The sequence below is a fragment of the Penicillium crustosum genome (genome assembly GCF_028827405.1).
Source record: "Penicillium crustosum strain IBT 35664 chromosome Unknown utg000003l_segment0_segment0, whole genome shotgun sequence".
Classification (NCBI taxonomy): Eukaryota; Fungi; Ascomycota; class Eurotiomycetes; order Eurotiales; family Aspergillaceae; genus Penicillium; species Penicillium crustosum.
The window spans coordinates 2,475,069-2,497,950 of record NW_026623124.1 but is presented as its reverse complement, the minus strand read 5'-3'; the positions used below and the strand labels follow the sequence as shown (position 1 = coordinate 2,497,950).

Below are 22,882 nucleotides of genomic sequence, written 5' to 3'. Positions count from 1 at the left end.
CATAAGCTATCTACAACTTACAAGGATCCAAGCACCTCTCGCAATACCTCTACCAGCCCCCGTACTTCGGCCTCTGTTGTCATTGTTAGTAATGAACAACCCCAATCAAGATATATCCACTCACCGGTGTTATAGTGCAGGAAACTGACCCGCACCACCCCGTCCTCCACATTGTGCAATCCGCATATGTCGGCCAGTAGCCGGTGACTGTACATATGACCACTGCGGAACCCAAAAGCCGATCGACGCTCAACCTCCTCCACAAGGCGCTGGCTGCCCACTCCCTGTACAACGAAACTAATAACTGGCACGCGGAGCTCCTTACTGGCTGAAGGTTCACCGATAACATCAACCCGGCTATCAGAAGCTAGGAATTCCAGTAGAATTTGTTGTAGCCGCTCCTCATGCTCGGCCATCTGGGCCCAGGTAGTGCTGGGGTCGGAGCCAAAGTACTCCACAACCTGGGGAATACTCTGTGTAAGCTCATAATTAGCCGATGCGAGATTGAGCTTCAGGTCTAGCGTATCTGTGGGCTTGAAGAAATGCCCCAGCGACTGAATCTGGTCGTGAACGCGTGATGAGGCATATAGTTGCGCCAAGTGTGGTCCATACACCTTGTACCAGGAGAATGCCTAGTGGGGAGGAGATCAGCAATGAACCAGTCATGCAAAAGCTTGGGTTGCAATTTACGTAGAAATCCACGTCCAACGCCTTCACGTCGACCTGACGATGCGGAGCTAGGGCCACTCCATCCACACACAGCAGTGCCTGTGTAAGTTTGTGTGAGCAATGCGTGGAAACCAATAGACTTTATAATTACTCACACGAGGATAGACATGAACAATGTCTGCAATCTTTCGGATGGGGCTGATGGTGCCAGTGATATTGGAAGCATGAGGACATGCTACGAGTCTGGTCTTATCGGAGAGTAAGGACTTCAACTCAGATGGATCGCACACTGGGTTCTTTGGGTCGGAAGCAGCCCACCACTTGACGGTCAAGCCCAACCTCTCTGCTATATGGACCCACGGGGAGGTATTAGCCTCGTGGTTAAGTTTGGATAAGACCAGTTCATCGCCAGGTTGGAATTTGAGTGCCGTGGAGAGATTATGCAGTAGCTGGGTAGTGGAGATACCGATACTGATCTGTTTCCGATTTCATGCATTAGCACCCGAAATTTGGGCAGTTCTGATACTTCTTGGGAAGTAATGGATTATAGTGCATGTACCTCCTCGGGCGCGGCATTAGTGAACCCAGCAGCCACTTTGTATGCATTATCGTACGCATTAGTCGAAGTCTGGGAGACTTTGTAGCTAGCTCCGAGCTGGACATTCGTGTTCAGCAGGTAATGGCGGATGCTATGGCCGCGTCAGTATATACATGTAGCAACCTACAATGGGATTGATTAGACTAACGAGTCGGCCACAGTATCGAGAACCTGACTTCCGCCTATAGTTTGACAATCAGCATGGATCTCATAGCTATCGTGGCCATAAAAACGGAGGCCTGTCTCACCAGCATTGTCCATATACACTTGCTCCTGCTGCAGTGCAGGGAAGCGAGAGCGAGCTGCCGAAACATCAAGAGTAGAGGCCATATTGAAGATGATCGGATTCGTTTGATATAGCTAGATAATAGATGTGCTCTTTGGCGTGAGGGTTGCAAGATACGAAGGATATCTGTCTATCTGCCCACTTGATGATTGTCTCGCCCGCTGAGAGGGGTAAACAGTGGAGCTGTTAACGGATTTTCTCCGGTCTCAAGCTACATTGTACTTCGATTTCATTCTATCTCAGGGACATGATAAGGGACATGGTGACTCTACATCATAGAGATTGCGATCAACTGATCTATATGAAAAGAAAGAGTAGGTTGTCTCACTCAAACAGCTGCCCACATTACCTGTAATACAATCCCCCTATAGAGCAATGGAACACAGCGATTTAGCAGAACTGAACAGACAGACCCCTATCTCTTAAAAACCCATACATAGGCAGCCCTACACATAGCCATGACATGGAAAACACGAATTAAATGCGAAGATTTTGCTTCCATCGGGTATATGTATGAAATCCAAAGCCAACAAAACAAACCCCCATAAACACACACACCAAGAAAGAAAATCCCGAAAGAGCCACACAAGAGCAGCCATATTCACAAATATAGAACCATAATTACACTACCGGGAGCGTGAGCCCGCTGCCCCAGGGCCTCCACTTGGGGAGGCATCATGTACGACACAAAGAAGGTACTTCCGATCTGGCACGACGACGATCTCATGTTTCTTTGTGCGCATCCGAAGCAGCTTCACTTCCCCATCCTCGTCTCGATCGACACCCTCACCGTCTCGGTCTTCCTCATGTGCCGTGCCCGTCTCGTTCCCGTGGTCATAGTTAACATCCCAGTGGCTGTCGCTGGGTCGTTGCACAGTGGGCGTGGGTCGCGATAACGAGACACCAAGCGCCTCGGCACTGGAGACATAAGCGAATATGTGGGCAGCTAGTGTCTCGGCTTGCGAGGGTTGGTAGGGCTGTGACACGGTGGGCGAGGTAGGGGATGGGTCTGTGGGCTGGGCGGCGGAGAGAGGGTTCGGGTCAGTTGTGGATGGTGTAATTTGTGCGGTACGAGAGCTTCCGTTTTCTTCGATCTGTGCTAGCTGTCCTGCGCTTTGGATGATAGATCCGTCTTTGCGGGAGAGAATCAAGGTGGATTGCACGCCCGGGCGCGAGGTGAGGTGCGAGAGCAGTGCGGTGACATGCTGGGGGACCTGCTGTGTGCGCTTTGGGATTTGTTAGTCTAGTCTAGCACATTTGGAGGAAAGGTTGCACTTACTTGTCCTGAGTTCGCCATGATTTAGGTGTTCCGCGGGGAATGTGAAAAGTGTTGGTATGCGGTGTGGGAGGTTATGGTTAGGGATGGGTTAGACGAGCGCTGAGTATCTCATGTCTTTGTAATTGCTGTTTCCGCTATGTACTTTTCCTCCAGTCAGAATGATTGGAGCGCATGGAGTTCAAGAAATTGACCAGGTGCACTTGGGCGTCTCCAAAACAAATGACTAAGCATTTGGATGGGCACAAAAACATCCATGGATCCATCCATGAATGATAGATACTCTTCCTGTAAAGACTTCGAACTTCTTCAGTGACAAAATGACAAATTTTCAATTGATAACTCCATCTCTACATTAAATATCTGACAAGTAGTTTCGATTCTGTGAGAGATTCGTACAGTGAGCTACGACTCGGATCTATGTAGATCTGATTTGTTGTTGCTTGCTGTGATATATAGCGTAACATTCAGTTTAATATCATAAACCTAAAAAGAAAATCAAGAGTAAAACAGGATGGTATCATAGAAAATATAAGCAAAGGTAGACAGGACCGGGATATATGGAAAATAGAAGCCAAAAAAAAAAAAAAAAAAATCGCAAGCTAATAAATGAGTAACATCGTTCCGTCAGAAGCATGAAAGTGTAAGAAAAATATAAGGAAAGAAAAAAAAAATCGTTATTTATCGTTTGCGGGCAACTCGAGTTCCACTGAAACTAGACTTGTCCGACAGCCAACCAGACTCGATGTCTTCGATCATGTTGTCCAGCTGTTTGACATTTGGCCGCGTCTCTCGGTAGGAGCTAGAAGTCTCAAATCCGCTGTGCTCACTGCTGCGAGAAGAGCTGACCCAGCTATCAGGTCGTGATGTATGGCGACCAGAGTATTGGTGCGTAAAGGGAGCGTGTGAGGGGCCGGATGGCATGTTTGGGTCGAGATTAAGACCCTCGAGAGGGTTCTTCACTCCAGCGTTGAGCGCCGCCATAAGAGCAGCCTGTAAAATCTGGTTCTGGCGCTCTAGATTCGCGACCCGGTCCTCGAGGTAGTAATCCATTTGGGGAGGAGCGCGGGTGTGCTGACTGCTTTGAGACCCCCTGGATCTGTGGGTTGATTGGGAATATTGTGACTGAGGAGACGAAGTCTTCTCCCGACTGTGGATGCTGCGGCTTTGAGGCGTCATAGGGCGCGCGGGATTGGGGTAACGAAGTCGACTGCGGGAAGGCATCTGCCGTGGATCTCTTGTCTCGTATCCTCGACGTGTTGGTTCGAGGTGGTGGTATTTGTCGGCCTCCCGGCGCGAATGTTTGGTGTCTATCTCTGGACCAAAGACCTCATCGTCCGATGATGGAAGCGGAGACTCTGGGCGAGATTCAGGGCGACTTTGTTGGTATGTTTCGGGGAAACTCTCATGTCGAAGACTGCTCCCTGAGCTGTCGCTGCGGGACAAAGTCGAACCTCGGTAGGGCCCCGGTAGAGGATGCGCCTCCATGTTCCTCATCGGTGGCGGGATAGCCATGTTAGGCGCAGTGTAGTTGCGTTGGCCAACCTTTCGCCCAGGAAGCGGAGGAGGTGGGTGCTGAGGTGGAACTGATGGAAGTGATGCAGTGGGTGGAGGCGATGGCAGACCAAATGGAAGGTTATTTCGACTGATTTGGGGATTAATCTGAAGCTCCTTCAGAACAGCACGTTTGCCATTGGATTTTGTAGGGATAGAGTGTCCTAGGACAGGGGAGTCGGCCAAAGGCTGCCCTTCGGAGGCCTTTTCATCACATTGACTTGAAGGGCTTTCGGGAAGCTCTTGCATTCGAGGAATGCGCACGCTTGACACACGCCCTCTTGGAGTGTAATGCTCCGGGGTTGGCTGGTAGTGTTCCGAAAGCGAAGTAGTGATCAAGCTTTCCTCGTCTTCGACTATTGACCCTCCAGCATCGACGCTACCAAGAACGATTGCTGGGCGCGAGTCAAGGGCACGAGGACAGACCACAGCGGATTTAATCTCGGGGTTTTCAACAAGTGTTGCCGACGGGGAATTCAGACTGGAAGACGATGACTCAGAATCAATCGCTCGAACAGAGCGAGCGTTGCTATCCTGAGTAATCGGCGAGGGTTTGGCTTTGGGCAGTGATGGCAGAGGCCTTGTAGGTGCTGGGAGAGGAAATGCCTTCAATGTGCCCAGACACAATGAGAGCGGTTGAATTTTGGTCTCATCTTGCGAGGTCAAATTCTCTGGTGCTTTTTCTGTAGATAGTGCCGCTGCAGAAGAGCTCGCAGAAGGCGCCAGCGCACCTGAGCATTTTGGTTCTGCCTCGCTAACTGCAGCATCTACAAGACCACCCGATGGTTTTTTTGCCTCATCTGAAGCTTCGGGTACGTTGTTAGAAGGTCCAGCCCGTGAGCTAGTTTCCGGAGATGCGGACGATACTGTGGTATTTTCGATCGTTTGATACCGAGGAATTGACGAATTTCTCCATGCACCCTTGCTGGATTTGCGAGGAGGGGCAACATCAGGGAAAAGTTTTAGGGTAGGCGACAAGGGTGTCACATTGCGAAGAGAAGATTGTTCTGGTTGGGTTCGCTTTCGATTATCAATGGACGGCTTGGGTTGTGATTCTATCCCATTCACACCCGCGGATGTATTGGTAGTGGCTCGTGAGACAGGGTCGACACGGATACTCGACTCTGCAGAGCTAGATGGCCGTTGGATTTGTTCATCAATTGACTCGTTCCTATATGAATGACTGGTAGAAGCTAACGAGGAAGCCGGTCGCGTAATATTTTGAGGGCTGAGGTCTGCCATAGAACTTGACGTCGGGATAGCTGGTGGGGATTGGGAGGTGGAGTGATCGTTTGGCTGATATGGCGGTGGCATAGAATCGTCGAAATCGGAAGTGAGTGAGACTGCGACATCGACCATTGAGCCGAAATCATCAAGATTCAGAGACCCCAAGCGACGTCTTGTTTCAGTTGGTGGTGTGTCGGTATCGACTTTGGCTTGCAGCCATGGCTGTCCAATGGTTTCCACATCTTTCTTTGATTTGGAAAGAGATCTAGAGAGGGACTGTGATAGGCTTTCTTTTGATCGCTTCGCCTCCTTTTGTCCCTTCGACTCCTTTGGTAAAGCCGTCGCTGGAATAAGATATCCTCCCCTCGTTAATGCTTCGATCTGGCGCTGTTGTTCTTCTTCCTTTGACCTGGGGGTTGATTCTTTCTTTTGACGTTGGGTAAACTGCAAGAGGCGACGACGAAATGGTTTCAGGTCCTGCTTTGGATCTGGTTTCGGTTCAGGCTTGGGTTCCTTAGGCGAAATAGGAACCGGGAGTGCAGTGGTTGTATCGGAAGGACTCGAGGGTTGAGCTTGAGAGGGAGCGCGAGAGCGTGATTGAGGTTTAGGTGGAGATTGAGATGAAGATTGTGATAGAGGCGGAGTTTGAGGAGGCATATTTTGAGTCTGGAAGAATCGAACCATGTCCACTAGGCTTTCATTTCTACCAGCTCTTTCAGCGGTACCTGCTGACCGGGCTTCTGGTCGTGGACCACTCGCGCCTCGAGGCCTAGGGGTGACCAGAGGCCTGGGTGGTGGCCCAGTCTTTGTGGACGTCATATTGGAGAGCCTGCGTTTCGAGGGAGGATCAGGTCGATAAGTCCGAACAATTGGGCTTGGTGCGACAGCGTAGGCATGCAGTGAATCAGACTGATGCATAGGGAGATGGAGCATCAATCACTGGCTGGCTTTGCAATCCGATGATTCCCGGATGCCGACATAAAAAAATGCAGGGGTTTCAACGGGTAAAGCAATAGACAATGCTATACTTCCCAAGTTAGAAGACGAACCGAGGCACTGGCTCGGGAGCAAGGCATGCTCACCTGCTTAAGATGACCAACACAATAGGGGGCTGAGTGGTTATATGGACGCGCGAGGAATATGATATGTCGACATAAGCTAACACCACTATGTACAGGGGGTGTCGATATGTACAAAGTCGACCAGAGTTGGCGAGGTGGCGTTCTGTATGTGAGAATTAAAAGCGAGCAAAGGTCGAAACTGCGAGACGGAAATAGAGAGAGTTTAATAAGATCCCAGGTGAGCTGTCGTATCCTTACTCAGAGGGGATCCTTGAACTAGGACACAGGAGTAGTCTGGGGGCCCCCCCTCTCGGAACCTGGAAAGGCACAGATATACAGGTTGAGGCTAAAACGGTAGTACGAATCCGAAGGACAGGTCCTGCAGATAATGAAAATGGGTTCATCCAAAGGGATTCGTCCAAGCAAGGCCCTGTGGAGAACCTTTCACTCTAGACAACTCTAGCCGTCAAACACGCTGTGGCACTTGCGATGTATAGTTTGGGATCGGGAAGGCAATATGACACAGCGCTATGGCAAACTCACTAATGCAGCTGCATGTTGCCGTCTGGGATCCGGTCCTTTTTTTTCATTGTGTTTATTGTGGCAGGGACAATGCTGGCCAACCACAGACCAATCCTCAATTGAACTGTTCTTTTTTAATTGGCTTTTCTCCTTCTTGTTCCCCTTAGATATGAATGTAAGGGGTCCCGGGGAAAGAGAGAAAACGTCAGGCCGCCCTGTACTCCGTATTTCGTACTCCGCACCGGATGTGAGGTATCAAATCCAGAATATGTCAACCCAAACACTTAACTTGGCGTCATATTCCCAGATAAAGCAAAAGCTCAGATCGGACCTTTGCAGACCCGAGACTTTAGGGATCCTCCAGACGGGTAGAAACAGTCGATCATGGTCGATCTTTGGGCAAAAGTACATGTAGATCGGGGAAAAGAGGGGGAGATAGCTCACACTCGATTCTTAGACTATTGGAAATAAATAGGGTGATATTCAATAACATAATATATTTAATTTAAAATCATTTGAATGATTTGAATAATGTATTAATATATCAATATGTACATAAGCCCATATAGGCACATATAGGCACATAGACACATGGGCACAGTACAAATCATCGATGGATCCCCACTAATATCACTATTGATCTATACCATTTCAACTTTGGTAATCAAGAGAAAGTCTTAGGGCAAACCTTAGATGTGAGACCCATTCAATTACGGAGTGTTCCGTAGAAGAGATAGGATTCTGGAATGAATCATAAAATTGAACTTTCATCATTATCCCTTGCCTCAATCCCTCCCACACATTACCTACATAGGTAGTACTCCGTACACCATAACCATCCCTATAATTTTCCTGCATTAATCTCCGAAAAAAAAAAACGCTCTTCTTCACACATGCAGTGCTCAGCTTCATGGCCCAATTTCCCGAATACTTAAATGAAAATAATAAAAATAAAAGTAAAAAGAAGTGCCAGATCCACGCCACAAGACATGTCAAGTCTTTCCCCTCTTTGTCTCAAATGTGTAAAAGATATCCACTTCCAAGAACACAAAGAAACGGTAAGCGAATAAGAGACAGACCTAGTGCGCACATACAAAGTACATTGCACAGCAAACATGTTCATTCCAAGTCTTTTTACTTTTAGCCTTTGGGCCGGCATCGGGAATTGACTCGGAGTACTATGTTGTACATGTACAACATTCTAAATGGGTTGTAGCCTGTCCAATAATAGATCTACAAACTTAAAATGTTTGCCTTGTTAGGGTTTGCGAACACATACAACATACAACATAGAAGTCCAGTTCTCGATTCCCAGATTTCTAAAGAAAAAAAGATTTTTTTGGATAATGTTAGATTATTTTGCCGGTGATTTTCTGGCTTACAGGGATTAATGACTAAAATCAATGTTCTATGAAAAGATATATGAGGCTCCAGCGTAAGGCTTTGACTCGACGCCTTGATATTGTGTATATATCTTCCTTTTGCCTGCTGCAAGGGCGCAAAGCCCACGACCACCTTGGCCGAAGGGGCGTACCGATGGGTCTATTCGGCGGTGGTTGCAGTTGTCGCAGGGCGAGACCGTCTCTGTAAAGATAGACGCCGCGGTATTGATATCCGAGCTAGCTTCGATCGGATGCGTGCTCCACTGGTGGCTTTATAGGTAAAAGCCCAGAAAAAAAAGCTCTAGGCCCCAGCCTAGGCCACGGTACCATTCTATTGGATGGGTTTGGTTTTGCTCATAAACCCTGGCGGAAACAAATTCATGGGCCCGGTCCATACGCAATCGCTTCTTTTAGCACCTTGCTCACACCGGATGATGCTCGGCCCAGTTCGCCACCTTCCTCTCTGGCGCTCTTGATTCCACGCTCGATTGCTGGCTGGAAACGAGTCGAGAACACGCGGTACCTGTCCTCACGGGTTTCGTACATTTCCCCTTCCTCGTCGCGCGGCTTCCCGAACAGATTCAAATATGCGAATGGGGTAGATGAGTCCGAGATCATGTGCTGAGCGGTCTGGCAAAGAGGGAACGGCCAGTCGGCACTCTCGTCATCATCACCAGACATCTCACTATCGACACCGCCGATAGAAGGTTTCCCGATCCCCGCATCCAAAAACATCGCCAGAGCCCCAAGCGTTTTAACCATGGGCTTGCCCTGGCTGCCGGGCTTCCCAAATGAAGCCCGACTTGAAGACCACCGCGATGACTCTTCGGTGTGCCAACCCAACACAGACAAGAAGCAGTTGAGTGTTTTGATCCATCCTCCCGCGCAGGAAACTGTTGATTCCCCTGCTGCCTCGATCATCCATGATAAAATCTCCACAGCAGAGCTACGGATGTCCGCTGCAAGATGGGTCATTCCTGCACGAACATAGGGGAGAAGTTGCGCCACATGGTCTTCGATATCACCCGCTGGCAGGGTCCGCAAGAGCTTAAGAAGCTGAGTCCGTACGCTGGTGGTTCCATCGAGGATGAGCGGTAGCAGAGATGGTAGAATAACGCTCACTGGTTGTGGCAGAGGTGAGTTCACTGGTCGAGAGGATATCGTAGTAGTCAGATAAGCGAGCGAGTCGCGTCGTTGGCTGTCGGACTTGGCGGAGAGGAGAGATAGGTTATGCGTGAATGTGGCATTTGAAGTTGGGGCGGAAAGGTGGAGGGATTGTTGTGTGAGGACAATTGCTAGTATTTGTGAGCATAACAGTACGTCAAGCGACCTGAAAAATGCACATACACTTCGATTTGAAACTGGTATCGGTGTAGTTGTCGGGCTTCGCTTTGGTTTTCCCAACCTTGAGTTTAGGTTTCTGCAGAGGTTAGTAGGTTGGACAGAGGAAACGGGAGTTGGCAGTTCTAACCTGGAAGTCTTTTTGCTTATCCTTCTTTCTTTTAGAGCTAGACCCCATGGCTGCGCAAAGTCAATTGATTGTTGAAGATGGATGGCTGGCTGTGATTCTTTTTTCGCTCTCATTATCACACGTGATTTATCAGTTGGTGCCTGAGGCATGAAGCTTCCTGAACGGGAAGTATATTGTGGTATTCTGGAAAATATTCTTTTTCAGTACAATGTTGCAGGTTTTTGCAATTCATCAAGGGCTACCTATGTTCTATGACACCATTATTATATAAATTAGATGCAAACTTTAGAAAAACGATGTCAATGTCTCCAAGTATATCTAATTCAACGTTGGGAATACGCCACAAGATTCAGAAAACTTGCCATGGCTAGAAGTAGTCCACCCTCGGTATGATTAGGAGAAGGCTGTTACTGGGCATTTACCGGAATTTGATCAATAATTTGTTAGACTAAACGGATAGGAGAAGGAATGGTGCAATCAACCTTGCTAATGGATGTATCAACATCTCACGTGAAATTCCATTCTATATAAAAACCTTCTGTAATCGGCTTCCTGGAGGGATTCAACTCCCACCTTAATACTCTAATTAGCTATACAAAAATATAAAATGACTATCATAATGATCAACTGACCACGGTTCCCTCCTCCAAGGGCTTTAGCCACCGTCTCCTGCGCCGACTGTAGCAAAGACTTATCTCTCTCCAGCCCATAATCTCGCTCTTCTCTGGCACCACCCTGGCCGAATTGCCAGATATTATCGGGTGTATCTGACGAGCGACGAGATGTCGCCTTCATATCTCCTGCAGAGCGTGATCGGTCCATTTAGTTGGTACTAAAAAAAAAAAAAACAAGGGGGTCGACTCCAGATCGGACGTCATTCGAAATAGGCACAAACCCCACGCGCTGTCACCGCTGGAAATACCCACCGGGTTGGAGCTGTTCAGCTATCTTCTCGCGTGCGTGACTGGCAGACTCATGGACACGGCCAGTGACCCTATCTGTGGTGTTCGTTTTGGTAGTGAATTGTTCGGAGACTTCTGCTATGTGTGAGTTAGATTCTGCATGACTGATGGAAATCCATGAGATGGCTACTCACCGTCTGTGTTAGACATGTTACCCTGTTGAAAAGAATCAGCTTTGCCATGTTAATGTGTTGATATTGACCGAAAGAGGTTCCATACTGCCTTTCCAGCTATCTTGGTGTTAGCTTGATTGCTGGCTTAATACACTGCGATATGACTTGAATTGGTATGGCGTGAAAGTACTTTATTTCTAGAAATCTCAAGAAGTAGTACCGTCCGACTATTCGTCGACATGACGTGGATTGTTTTCCCGGGCTTAATGTCCGGGGTTGAAGCTAGTTGTGATGTCATTCCTCGCTCAGCCTGTAGTTGATGGAAAGAAAATGTCACTTAGGGCTCAATTACACTCAAAGGTAATAAGCTCAACGTCGGAAGGAAATGAATTGGAGAAAATCATGATCATATTGAAAGTTCAGGTCTAAAAGTAATCACGCAAGGACGACATGATTCATTAATCAAAGCCTGCTCAGCAGCGCAAGAAGTTCAAGAATAAATGAGTAAAATAATGTCAAAAAGAAGAAAGCAAATACGGAGAGAGATGCGCACTTCTGCCCGGCTCCGAGCTGCGAGATAACAAAGGAAACAAAAAAGCAAACATAAAAAGAAAACATAATAAGCAGCTCGGGTCCCGGACAGACGCGGTTGTATCAATCAAATCAACAAAAAAAGCAAAAAAGCACACGTGACATATGGTAATCAGGAAAGACATGGGAGGAATAAAGGAGCCACGACCGCCGGGGACATAAGTCGTGTAATACGTGAGATTATAGTGGTGGTTAGGCCCCGTCACACATCGGCAAAACTCAGCAAAGAAAAGGATCATGGGGTAAAAGCCAACTACAGACTCATTGTCAGCCACTCCCATTCCTGGCTGGCACCCTGCCCACCGGCGATACTGTGGTTCGCCGGGTTTGCGGCTGCGGGTGGTGCCATCGCCGGAGCTAACGGTACGACTTTGGACCGGCTGGCGGGAGCCGCTGACTTGGGGCTGTCGTCTGCGTCTGGATCGGATCCAGTTGGTGCCTTTTCGAGTCTGCGCTGCCGTCTGGGTGCTACTTGGACACCAGCACGAGCCTGAGCGACGCCAGCTGGGGGACCAGACTTGGGTGGGGCGGCAGCAATTGGCACAACACCGGGTTTCCCCAATGTGCTGGATCCATTGATTGAAGGTGGTGACTCAGAAGTGTTCATGCGGGACGAAATCGATGTAGATGGGGCATGTTGAATGGAGTTTTTGCGGGAGGATTTCTTTGACGACCGGGAAGTGCCAACGGCAAGGGTGTTGGCGCTGCTACGGTTTCGCTTCTTGATCACATCAGTCTTGAGCGAAAGTGGCCGGACAACGCCATGGAGTTTCAGGAACAGGCCACATGCATTGCACAGAGGCTGGCCCTCTGGATTGCGCCTCCAAAGAGGTGTGGTCTGGGTGAAACAGTTGGTACAGGTGGTGGGTCCCGCGTTCGGGTCACCGTTTTTCGACCCTCCAGGGCTGCCTGGTCTGGAAGGTACCGCGCTGCTGAGACCGGACTCTGGGGGCGTGCTTGGCGAGGGGTGGTTTGTCGGAGGCCCACTGGCTGAGCCATTCAAGCTCTGACGGAGCAGTGCAGCAGCATTGGGGGTCGATGCTGTGCGAGGAACCTTCCCGTAGCGACGAGGATCCTGGTTTTGGTTGCGAACCTCGCTAACCGAAGCAGCGGATCCGTGCGCGCGGCCAAGAGTGCCCCCCTGATTCCATTCAGATGGGCCATCTATCATGTCTGTGGATCCTATCGTAACATGCTTGCGGTGCTGAGCACTGAAGCCTGGGAGCGACTGGATTGATCCGGGGAAACCTCCGTCCCAATGAAGACCAGCGCTCATCTCACCGGACTCATCCAGAGAGGCAAAGTCATTTGGCATGGTAATGCCCCCGCGTTCACCGAAGTTGCCATCTTCATCCTCATTATCTGAATCACCACCAAAGGTAAACATGCTGCTGGCAGGCGCCGTTGTGGAGAACTCGCCGTGCCCAAGCACCTGTGACGGGTTGATATGCTGCGGTGGTGGCACCGAGAATCCAGACACATGAGTGGTTGGTGGTCCTGTAACTGCGTTCCCTGAGTGAGATTCGCCATTGGACATGTTGTACATGTAACGTGGCTGCAGCGATGCAGACAGGTTCGACTGACGCTGTTGGATATAATTAGGAATGCGGCGTTGGGCGTGGGATTCAGCGGAGGGCGCATCAGAAAAGAATACCGACTGCTCCCCTTCATAAATCGGTTGCGGGGTCGACACAGTAGACTGATAGCCAGAAGGCGGGGGCGAGAAGAACTCGGTTGAGTTAAGCGACGAGGCGAGCGGCGTCTGGGCATATAGACTGGAGAAAGGATTTCCTGCAGTCATTGGAGAATCTGACGGCGAAAAATGGAAATTTTGCTGATAAGGCCCGGCCGAATTGATCCCGTGGTCTTCGCTGATGCCATACGTATCCAATCCATATGGAATGTTCGAGTGCGAGTGATGGTGCTGAGGTCTGCGCGGGCCCACCGTGCCATTGCCGGAGAGAGAAAAGGCGGAAGGTGGATGATCGAGCGAGTAATCCGGTAGTGCCGCTGACAGTTCCGAGTGTTGCGCCATCATAGCGTTGGACACCGGGGGAACCTGGGGGAGGCATCGGCAGGCCGCTTCCGGGTTGGAACAGACAGACCAGTGAAGAACTGCCGCTCGTCGACGCTCGTTTTGCGAACCCGACGGGCAACGTATCCAAACTCGGAGTTTGTTCGCTGATCCTGGGGTGGGTGGGGGAATGAGGCGGCGGCGGACGATTCCATCATCGCATGGTCCTTGCGCGATTTGATAGGAATTGATCCAGTGGGCGTTGCTGTGAAGTGTCGATCGACAGGAGGATGCGAGGAGTGCTCGGCAGGTGAATCAAAGGGAACGATGAAGTCATCCAGATTCATTGGATCTGAAGTGGTATCAAGATTCATATCGTGCGAGGCATCGGGACCACTAGGCGATACTTCGTCGGACAAGCGCATCTGCGCGATGCCGCTCGGTGTCGGGCTTAAAGTTTCCGAGGCACTTTTCGGACATCAGTAAATCAGCTAGGTGCTTTTGAGATTCGCTGGTGTGTTTCTTACCGAGCCTGCTGCTCCCGTTCCTTGCGCTTGAGATTCATGGCCATCATTCGCCATGTCAAATTTTCCATGCGTTCTTGGTTGGGCAACTGAGACTTTGTCCTGGTATAGAGTTTCCAAATCTGAGCAGCCAACGGATCTTTCCTTTGCATCTCATCGGGGCTGTCACCACGCGATGCACCGTTCGTCCATTCGGGAAAGATGGAGTTTCCAAGGACACCATCATTGGCGTTGGAGGAACCAGAGGGACTGAATGGAGTGTCGAAGGAGAAGTCGTCGGACATCATATGAGAATCGGCGTCGAAGTCGGGAAAAGCCATAGGCTGGGAAGGCCGGGCTGCCCCATGCCCTCCGTGATGTATCCCCTCCATAATCTCCGATGGAGAGGGTTTCGATGAGAGGGGGAGGTAATTCAAATAAAGGCGACGGCGGTGGGGGGAGGGGATGAACGGCCAAAAAAGGTGGGTTGAATTGAAATTCCCCCGTACCCGCCGTAAACGAGACCCTTGCCGGAAGTTGATGATCGAATGCAGCCAAGCGAGCGACGATTGGCAGAATTCAGCCAACGACCAGGGTCTGTCAACGCAAAACGCCTATTAGCACGGAACGGATCTTATGATAATAATATATGATAATAAGATAATTAAGCTGACGACTGGGATGAGACGAACACACGATGGATCTGGAGACCACTACCCAGCCTCGACGCCTCTTGGGATTTCCTGATGAGTCGTGGAGGGGGGCTAGACCCTCCAGACGCTCATGCCCCGAGAAGATCTATCTTTTGAAGGAAGGGAAAATCCTCCCGAGTATGACAAAAGGAAAGATGAGAATAAAAGTGGCAGAGAAGAAAGATGGAAGATGGAGAGGAGGGAAGGGAAATTGTGTGGGAAAGACGGGGAAAGGGCAGTTTTTGGTTTACTGCCGACCAATGACAATAACCAAGTATAAGTTAGAATCAAAGACGTACTCCGTACGGGAATTGTAGATAATTGTAGATATTGTAGATATTCCAAGAAATAAAAAAAAAGAACAGGAATAAACCAAGAGATGGGAAAGTAGAATAATATGATATCTAAAGAGCTAAAGAGGGAGAGTGACGCTGAACAAGGTGTGTAATTTATGTAATTTATATGTAACCAGACGTACCAGTATTACTCTTGTCACGGGCAAATGACCGATTTACGGCGCTTCGCTCGATTCCTAAACATTTTGATGTGCCACTCCCGTCTGCTTAAAAGTCGATTACTGCTTTGATTTTTGGATTTTTTTTAAATTAATTTTTCTCTATTTTGCTTTCTGCATAGTACATATGTAGACTATTTGGGCTTTTTTTTTCTCCCACCAATCAAACTCGTGTTAAGAGTCAGAGTACTTCGGTATTGTCGGATCTAGAAGGTCAGCCTTTCTTTCTTTGCATACTCGCACGGCCCCGGTGTCTTTTTTCTTTCTTTCATTTAAAACATATCATATCGTTTGACATTGGTATTGTTTTCTCGAGTATAGATATGACCGGCATCTCAAATAATCATCGGCCCGAGTGGTTGCAAGCTCCGTGCTAAATTTGAAACTAATGTACCTTGCCCGCTTCTATGAGTCGGGACCGGTCTAAACGCAGGTACTATCAATTCTTATGGCTAATTGGAAACAGTTGCACAAGCTTGAGAAGACAAAACATGGCACCTCCCAAAGACATCATGTTCTTTAGCGTCCCCGGAGAGAGTCCAGATGCAAGGCCAAGTGGGTACTGTTCGTTAATGGTGGAGTACACCTCCCGGCCCAGTCAGAGAGGTCTCGTGGGATGAAAGCCAACAAAGGCATCCAGCTTGTCTCGAGAGATCAATCGCTTATGCTCTTGAGATGTTTCAGATCATTGAGGTCGGCTCTTCACAAGCTACCCGTGAAGAATTTACAGGGAGCAAATGCACTATTAGATGGATTGATATTGAAGTTTATAGTCTATGCTCTTAGCGCAGCGGGGCGGAATGATAGTAAACCGAGCAGCCTTGGGACGAATGGATCCTCAGAAGATAAGAAATGTTTTATGGGTCTTCTTTTTTTGCTGTCCGTTCTTGAATAGGAAAAAACAAAGGCAATTGTGGTTTTTTTTTTTTTTTTTGTTTTTTTCTTAACAGCGCAAGTAGATAGTGTCATATCTCGGATATTTCAAAAATATGCGATCATGTAGAATATAGAACCAACAATAAATACCAACTCACTAAGATGATATAGCAATGGAGCGAAGCTCACCGAGAGGCTCAGAAAGAGATCCCTATATTACCCGATAACGGTACCACCCGTGTATGGCAAAGATATACAGGACGGCCTGTCACGGAATTTCCCCGACGTTTCGCTCCCAAACGAGGTAAAGTACGAAGGAAAAGAAAAAAAAAAGAGGCAACCGACAACTTCGCAAATCAACGTTCTTCGTTGGCAGATGCCACCTTCGCGGGGGATCCTGAGGTGGACTTCCGTACCAGTTAATATCCCTGCTCTTCTTCGATTTTCTTTTCAGTTTGCCACCGGCGCGGCACTAGGGCGGGGTTAAGGAACAACTCCGGTCATACTCATGAATTCAGAGATCCTAAGATCCCGCGTCGTTTTGATATCAATTGTCTCCGGGAGCCTGGTCAACTCATGTGGGGACGGGGACACGGATCGGGATACGGAGCAGGCACGCGAGGCATAAACGAACAAGGTGACCCAATGATGCCCTGGGCGTAATCAGCTCCAGTATGGCAAGAGTCCTGGAGACTCTTTTTTTGGCCCCACGACCCACCACAAGTCGGGGAATGCGAGATAAGAAAGTACTGATAGGAATGTAATTAGAATGTAATTAACCATGGTCATCCTAACAGTATGCAGATCGGTGGAACTTCGGACCTTATCTCTTTGTTAGCATAAAGTACTCCGTACGGAGCACACCTAAAAATCATATGTGTTGTCTAATCCAATTGTCAAATACATTTTGGATCAGGGATGTGAGTGGGGGAAATCATTGTCTCAGGCACCCGACTAAACCCGAATATGTAGGTCGCGGGGGAAAGAGCACTGGGCAATTATTGCCATCGAGGCACAGAGGTGGGCCGTGGCGTCTGCACATTCAGCCCACAACGCCAATCTGACTGGTACTTTGGTCATGGTCTTCGCAGGAGTGCAGTGAGGGGTTGAAGGGTCTTTTTTTTTCTTGTGCGGTTCTTGCGGTTACGCGAGAAAATCTTTAGAAGGTCGAGGCATTTGACTGATTCCATATGAAGAAGCATCTGCCTAGGGGGCGAAGAGCGTGGAGACAGGAGACCGACACTGCGCATATGTAACGAAACCAAATTTTGATTCCCTTTCTGGGGCAACCAAGTTGACATAGGTGACATTTTTGATTCGAATTGATTAAGTTGATTGAGTTGATCGAGTTGATCGAGTTGATCAAGTTGACCGAGTTGGCACCGAAGTGAAGCCGAAGTCAAAAAGGAAACACCAGGGACAATGCACTATATATACGTTGCACTCAAGCAGCCCAAGAAAATTGACGCCTTGCCGTGTGGTTATCCACCAAGACCGTCTCGATAAGACGTGACGCTACCTAAGGGGCCAAACAATGTGCTCACTGATATCGCAACCAACAGGGAGAATCCTAGGTATCTCCAGCGAAAATTCAACCTGCAGAAAGAGAGATAAGACCCCTGCCTGACACAATGATGCGTTATCATTGGATCTATCACTTACACCGCCATCATACTACAACTCTCCTATCTCCAGATTTCAACCCCAGAGTTTCACTTTCCATCGGATCTCCGGGGGATCCTCCAGTGCGGATCCTAAGGCGTCAATTGCTATGCTGTAAATGGACAATGGACTCTTATCTCCTACATCTTCTAGGGCTCTTTGTCTATGAGATAAAGATGACGATATCTCTGGTGTGACTGATCTTCGAGATTTCTGATTGCGGCTCGCACAGATATGGGAATGACCAGATTATTGGTGCAATCTGGGATATCAACACTGACGCGACGCCATTAATAGATCACGCAACAGAAAATCAAAGATTACATCTCCGTGGAGGAAACCAAGTGTCAGAATGCTCTTGTTTATCTTGCCAATCTCTTCTACATTCTATCTTCATGCAAGGGTTCTATCAAGTCGGGTTCGCGAGATCGTTGATGTACAAATCACCGCTGGCTATTTGTTATCAGGATTTCTCGCGGTTTTCTATCTTCTTATTATCTATCTACCTGTATGTGTCAAGAAGTCTGTTATCACGAACTCAGATAGCCTCGAGTCCAGAGTCAATTGCTATTTATGTTCATCTACGAAGTATCCAGGGACATAAATTCTCCTCGCAGCCCCAATCCATTTCACGGGTATCGAATATTTGATTGGCTTCTCTCAACGAACAAATAGCCCTAATCGACTTTTGTGCGGGTTTCCAATTTGGGAACAGGAAGGATCCCCGGCCAATGGAGCGTCAAGAACAAGTCAAGGTTCTGGCCTGTTATTCATTTCTTTGCATGTGAGCTATGCACCACTCATTCTCAGCTTTGACTCCTCAGCTTTGCCTCCTCAGCTATGCCACAATTGTTCGGTGCAAGCAGGAATACCATTCTTCGTACAGAGTACTCTGTGCTACTATTGTGTGACCTACAATTAGCCTTTGGCAAAGCAAGGGTTCATCGTACATATTAAGTTCTGTAAACAGGAAACAAGAAACTCGAATCGTATTTACAGTTAGGGCTCTTATAGTGCATTGTGGATAGACAAATAAGACCTTAGGAGAGAAGGCCAAAGTATTCAAAAGAATATATAGATATGTAATGCACGCCCTGCACAATATGTACGGGGTACGTTGTACAAATGAAGTATTTCCAACACAAATTAGGCACGTGCTTTGGAGAAGACCCAAAGGACCCAGAAGAGATAAGATCGTAGCCCAGGAGCAGAGGAATAGAACAAGGTGGTCGAGATCACTCCGATTTATGATTGCAATATGGTATAGCAACCCTTCAATCGTTATTCCATCTTGGTCGTTAAGCTGGTCCATATCTTTCTAGCATGCGGGAATTTCGTCTTCTTAATGACACAACAGCGACAGAAATGAGAAGGGTATCATGTATTGACGAAATAACACATAATCTTGGGTGAGAATAAAGGGGAATGAGAAAGAAGAAAAAAAAAGTCTATAAAAGTGACCCAAAGAAAAGCTCCAACATATGAGGTGAAATGACACTCCAATCCAGACAACCACCAACCATGAAAAGTCCCCGCGCATATGACCGGGGGAGAAATGCCACCAAATGAGAGAGAAAAACACGCAAAAATAGACCGGGTCTAAAAACAACCCGAAGAGATGGAGGGGGAATGAAAAGGTGGGACTATGCCATGATAGAAAAGAAAAAAGACAAGAAACAATGGGAAAGAAAAGCCACCCGAAAACCCTTGCGCCCGCTAATGACCAGCTGCAAAGCAGACCCGCCACGGTATATGAGGATGAGGTGAAAATATAGAAGAAGAAATGCCAATTGGGGGGTAAAAGGTATGTGTATGTCCCTCGGGGTATTAGAAATGAAACAGGCCGTCTAGGAATGTGATGTGCAACGTGATAAAAAAAAGAAATAAGAAAAAGACTCGAACTCGGGGAAATGAAGCGTGGCAGAGGTAGAATATGGCGAAGAAATGAAAAGAAAGAGTTTTATGGGTTCGGTGACTGTGAGGGGCCTCCGGGGTGTCCCATCGACGCAGGATTAGGCGGGTATACGTGTTGTGGAACTGCATCGCCGGGGTACATAGGATACGGCACCACGCCCATTCCAGACATGGCACTCATGTCCTGCCATTGCGGGTAGTTCATTCCTGGTGGGTATGAGACCGACCCTGGTGTAAGCATCTCAGGCGTGCCTGGCGAGCCTTGCGGGGCCATGGCAGTCGTGGCAGACAGGGATTGTGCGGGTGTGGTCATTCTCCGTTTGAGCTCCGTGGGCATTTGTGGGTGAAATTGATTAGGGTATGATGAGCCCATTTCCTGTCCAGGGTAGCTCATGGTTCGTGGCGGCGGCGGCGGAACCTGCCAAACTGTTCCGTCTGGCTGCATAGCGTATGCCGTCTGGCCCATAGGTTGTGATGGGCCTCCCATTGAAGATGCTGCAGATATCGGCGAAGGGGGCGGCAGGCCTGAGTGTATGCTCCCGGGATTCCATAAGTTAGGTGACATATTCATCATCTGACCCTTTCCGGCTGCCATCGTATTCAACAGCTGTGGGTCCGCCATTGTCGTAAATTCGTCCCACGCGACCACGGGGTCAATCTGTTGATGCCCAGCAAAGTCTCCGGGTCCCATAGGTCGGTCTAGTTCGGATCAATCAGTCAACAAGTTCGTCTGGATTGCGGCGCAGAGACGATTGTCTAAACCTACCTGGAGTTAAACTCATGTTGGCTTGGACCATTCCGACGTTGTAAGTTGAAATGTCCTGCGCGGACGAGGTGCCCATTGGCATAGCCTGGTATGGGTAGAAAGTCTCGGCGGGGTCGGCCATCAAATTAGTCGGAGAGGAAGCAATTGGTGTGGTGTTTGAGCGCTCGGTTGATGGTGTCTCCAATCTCGAATTTGGTCGTGATTTCTTTTCAATCGGTGGTTGCTGGTCCACTGGAAAAAACTGACAGTCCTTTCGCAATCGAATGCAGTTTTCACATCGTCCTTCCGTATCATCTGGCGCTACAAGACATCGGATCTTTCGTCGTCGACAGTGCACTGTAAATGTATAAGTAACATGGCCGGATGCGAATACACCATTCTCGAAAGCAAAATTTGTCTATTTCCTCCTGATCGACACACTTCGCACTGCGAAAACGACGGACAGAGAAAGGCGACAAGCAAAAAAGGGCGATGAGTGCTTGGGATGTATTACTGACCGCATGCGACAGAGGTTCGATGATATCCTAACTTGTTGCGCTTCTTGTCATTTGCGTCCATGGCGCTTTGTGAATTTGCTGTTGATGCCATATGGTCGACAGCTATGGGCATAGCTCCCACGAGCACGGTTTTATCACGATATCGGTCGAAGGTGCATCAAAGGCCCCGGCGAAGCGAAAGGCGTGCTTTGTGGAGCAGCTGGGTGAGAGTACCTCGAGGCGTAATCAAAGGTGAATGCGATAGGAATCCGCGCAAGGCCATACAGACACCGCGAAGAGAATATGACTGAGGATTACCTCCAGAGAATGACGCTGCTTCAATTCCCGAGTTCTGGTCCACATGCGCCACGCTGGACCAGGTATGATATTGCGCGCGTTTCAGATCGAGAATATCGGGGGTATGTTAGGGCCCGCCGTGTCTCAAAGTATAGAGGTAATCTTGCAATAGAATGGTCGAGGATAGATTGGATTCCAGATTCAGAGTCCCCAAATTCCCAAGTCCAGTAATTGCGAATTAATCAATGATAATTATAGTAAAGTATTCGTGGAATGCCGGGGATTTGGACGGGGTTAGGGCCTAGAAGTTTATTGTGGCCCAGTTTGAGATCGAGGAAGAAACCACACTAGGGGGACAAGTCAAACGATAATAACCAAAAAGAGATTAGTAAGAAAAGGAAGAAGGGAAAAAAGAAAAGAAAAATAAGGTATTCAAAGGAGCGAATATGAAGTGAACGGTGTGAAGAGAAGAAGAGCAGATCGAAGTGGTAGGTATAGTCCAACAGGTAGAAGCTAATCGCGGGGTGAAACGCCCAAAGGTCTTTTGTTTTTTTATTTTTTTATTTTAGAGAGAGTTTTTTTTTTTTTTAGAGATTTTTGATTTAATTTAATTTTCACAAGTATGTATATCACGCCGTACGTGGAACAAGGTGGCTCTCATACCAACTAAGACTAACACGGATGTATCGACTTAGCCCAAATCAACTGCAGGTCATTGTCAATGGATGATCACTTCAGGGGTCCGCGGACAACTTCCCTTAATGCTCTAGATTTACTACGTAGCGTATCGCAGACTTTACTGGCGCTTGGATGAAGAGTATTTCTTGTTTTCTACAAGGTTTTCCTTTTTTTTCCATTTTTCCCTGTCATCTCTTTTTTGGGCCTATGTAATTCCCTTTTTTTAAATCCTGTCACCGTCGCATTGGTCCTCGGTTGATTAGGTAACTTGACAATGCCCCTGATTGCGTACTATAGACCCGGTTCTTCAAATGAGGTAGAAACGAGGAACCATGGTCTGGGAGCCCTGACAACAGTGGGGATGTGTGGATGTTGGGGGGTGGCCGCTCGAAGTGTACAATACCAGTTAGGCTTAGGGCCAACAAGGATACCTGTCAATCATCGATGAACTGGGGAATATTTCCTTCAAGTCCCAAATAAGTGATTGGTGACGCGAGCTTAGGTCGGCACCCAGAACCAATAGGCTTGTTGATTTGAGGGTCCATCAAGAAGAACCTTCTGCCTCTGGTCATTTTAGAGGTTGATCCTTATAAAGCTAGAGGGCTTCTCGAAGGAGAGCTGCGCAGTTCGATCTAAGGAATATTGACCACATGGCTTTCTAGAAGACTAGAAATTCCACTACCCAATTTCTTACTTCGTGACATTATATGAGCTGAAACGAACCATCGGGTAAATTGTGCTAAAAACAGATTCAGGGTCCACGGCCAATGTATCAAGT

At 48.2% G+C, this 22,882-nt stretch overlaps 6 protein-coding genes across 6 annotated transcripts; all 6 read right to left on the bottom strand.

Moving 5' to 3' along the window:
- Positions 1-17: 17 nt before the first annotated feature.
- On the bottom strand, positions 18-1,597 carry N7487_008014 (putative aminotransferase; the record flags this gene model as incomplete). The annotated part of the gene is made up of 7 exons (XM_056875744.1): positions 18-73; positions 125-632; positions 691-768; positions 825-1,145; positions 1,229-1,358; positions 1,416-1,449; positions 1,516-1,597. The coding sequence occupies 7 exons, from the start codon at positions 1,595-1,597 to the stop codon at positions 18-20; spliced, it is 1,209 nt and encodes a 402-aa protein (XP_056727932.1).
- Positions 1,598-2,179: 582 nt separating this feature from the next.
- On the bottom strand, positions 2,180-2,850 carry N7487_008013 (uncharacterized protein; the record flags this gene model as incomplete). The annotated part of the gene is made up of 2 exons (XM_056875743.1): positions 2,180-2,779; positions 2,833-2,850. 2 exons carry the CDS (start codon positions 2,848-2,850, stop codon positions 2,180-2,182), a joined length of 618 nt encoding a protein of 205 aa, XP_056727931.1.
- Positions 2,851-3,510: 660 nt separating this feature from the next.
- On the bottom strand, positions 3,511-6,528 carry N7487_008012 (uncharacterized protein; the record flags this gene model as incomplete). The annotated part of the gene is made up of 1 exon (XM_056875742.1): positions 3,511-6,528. One exon carries the CDS (start codon positions 6,526-6,528, stop codon positions 3,511-3,513), a length of 3,018 nt encoding a protein of 1,005 aa, XP_056727930.1.
- A 2,425-nt stretch (positions 6,529-8,953) lies between these two features.
- Positions 8,954-10,094, bottom strand: N7487_008011 (IPI1/TEX10 family protein; the record flags this gene model as incomplete). Its single annotated transcript, XM_056875741.1, has 3 exons — positions 8,954-9,870; positions 9,923-9,995; positions 10,047-10,094. 3 exons carry the CDS (start codon positions 10,092-10,094, stop codon positions 8,954-8,956), a joined length of 1,038 nt encoding a protein of 345 aa, XP_056727929.1.
- A 1,871-nt stretch (positions 10,095-11,965) lies between these two features.
- On the bottom strand, positions 11,966-15,183 carry N7487_008010 (GATA-type transcription factor; the record flags this gene model as incomplete). The annotated part of the gene is made up of 3 exons (XM_056875740.1): positions 14,254-15,183; positions 13,810-14,194; positions 11,966-13,771 (listed from the first exon to the last, which is right to left on the bottom strand). Exons 1-3 carry the CDS (start codon positions 14,619-14,621, stop codon positions 11,966-11,968), a joined length of 2,559 nt encoding a protein of 852 aa, XP_056727928.1. The 5' UTR covers positions 14,622-15,183.
- Positions 15,184-19,933: 4,750 nt separating this feature from the next.
- N7487_008009 (putative C6 finger domain protein) lies at positions 19,934-21,361 on the bottom strand (the record flags this gene model as incomplete). The annotated part of the gene is made up of 3 exons (XM_056875739.1): positions 21,151-21,361; positions 20,654-20,989; positions 19,934-20,586 (listed from the first exon to the last, which is right to left on the bottom strand). The coding sequence occupies exons 1-3, from the start codon at positions 21,260-21,262 to the stop codon at positions 19,934-19,936; spliced, it is 1,101 nt and encodes a 366-aa protein (XP_056727927.1). The 5' UTR covers positions 21,263-21,361.
- Between the last annotated feature and the right edge of the window lie 1,521 nt (positions 21,362-22,882).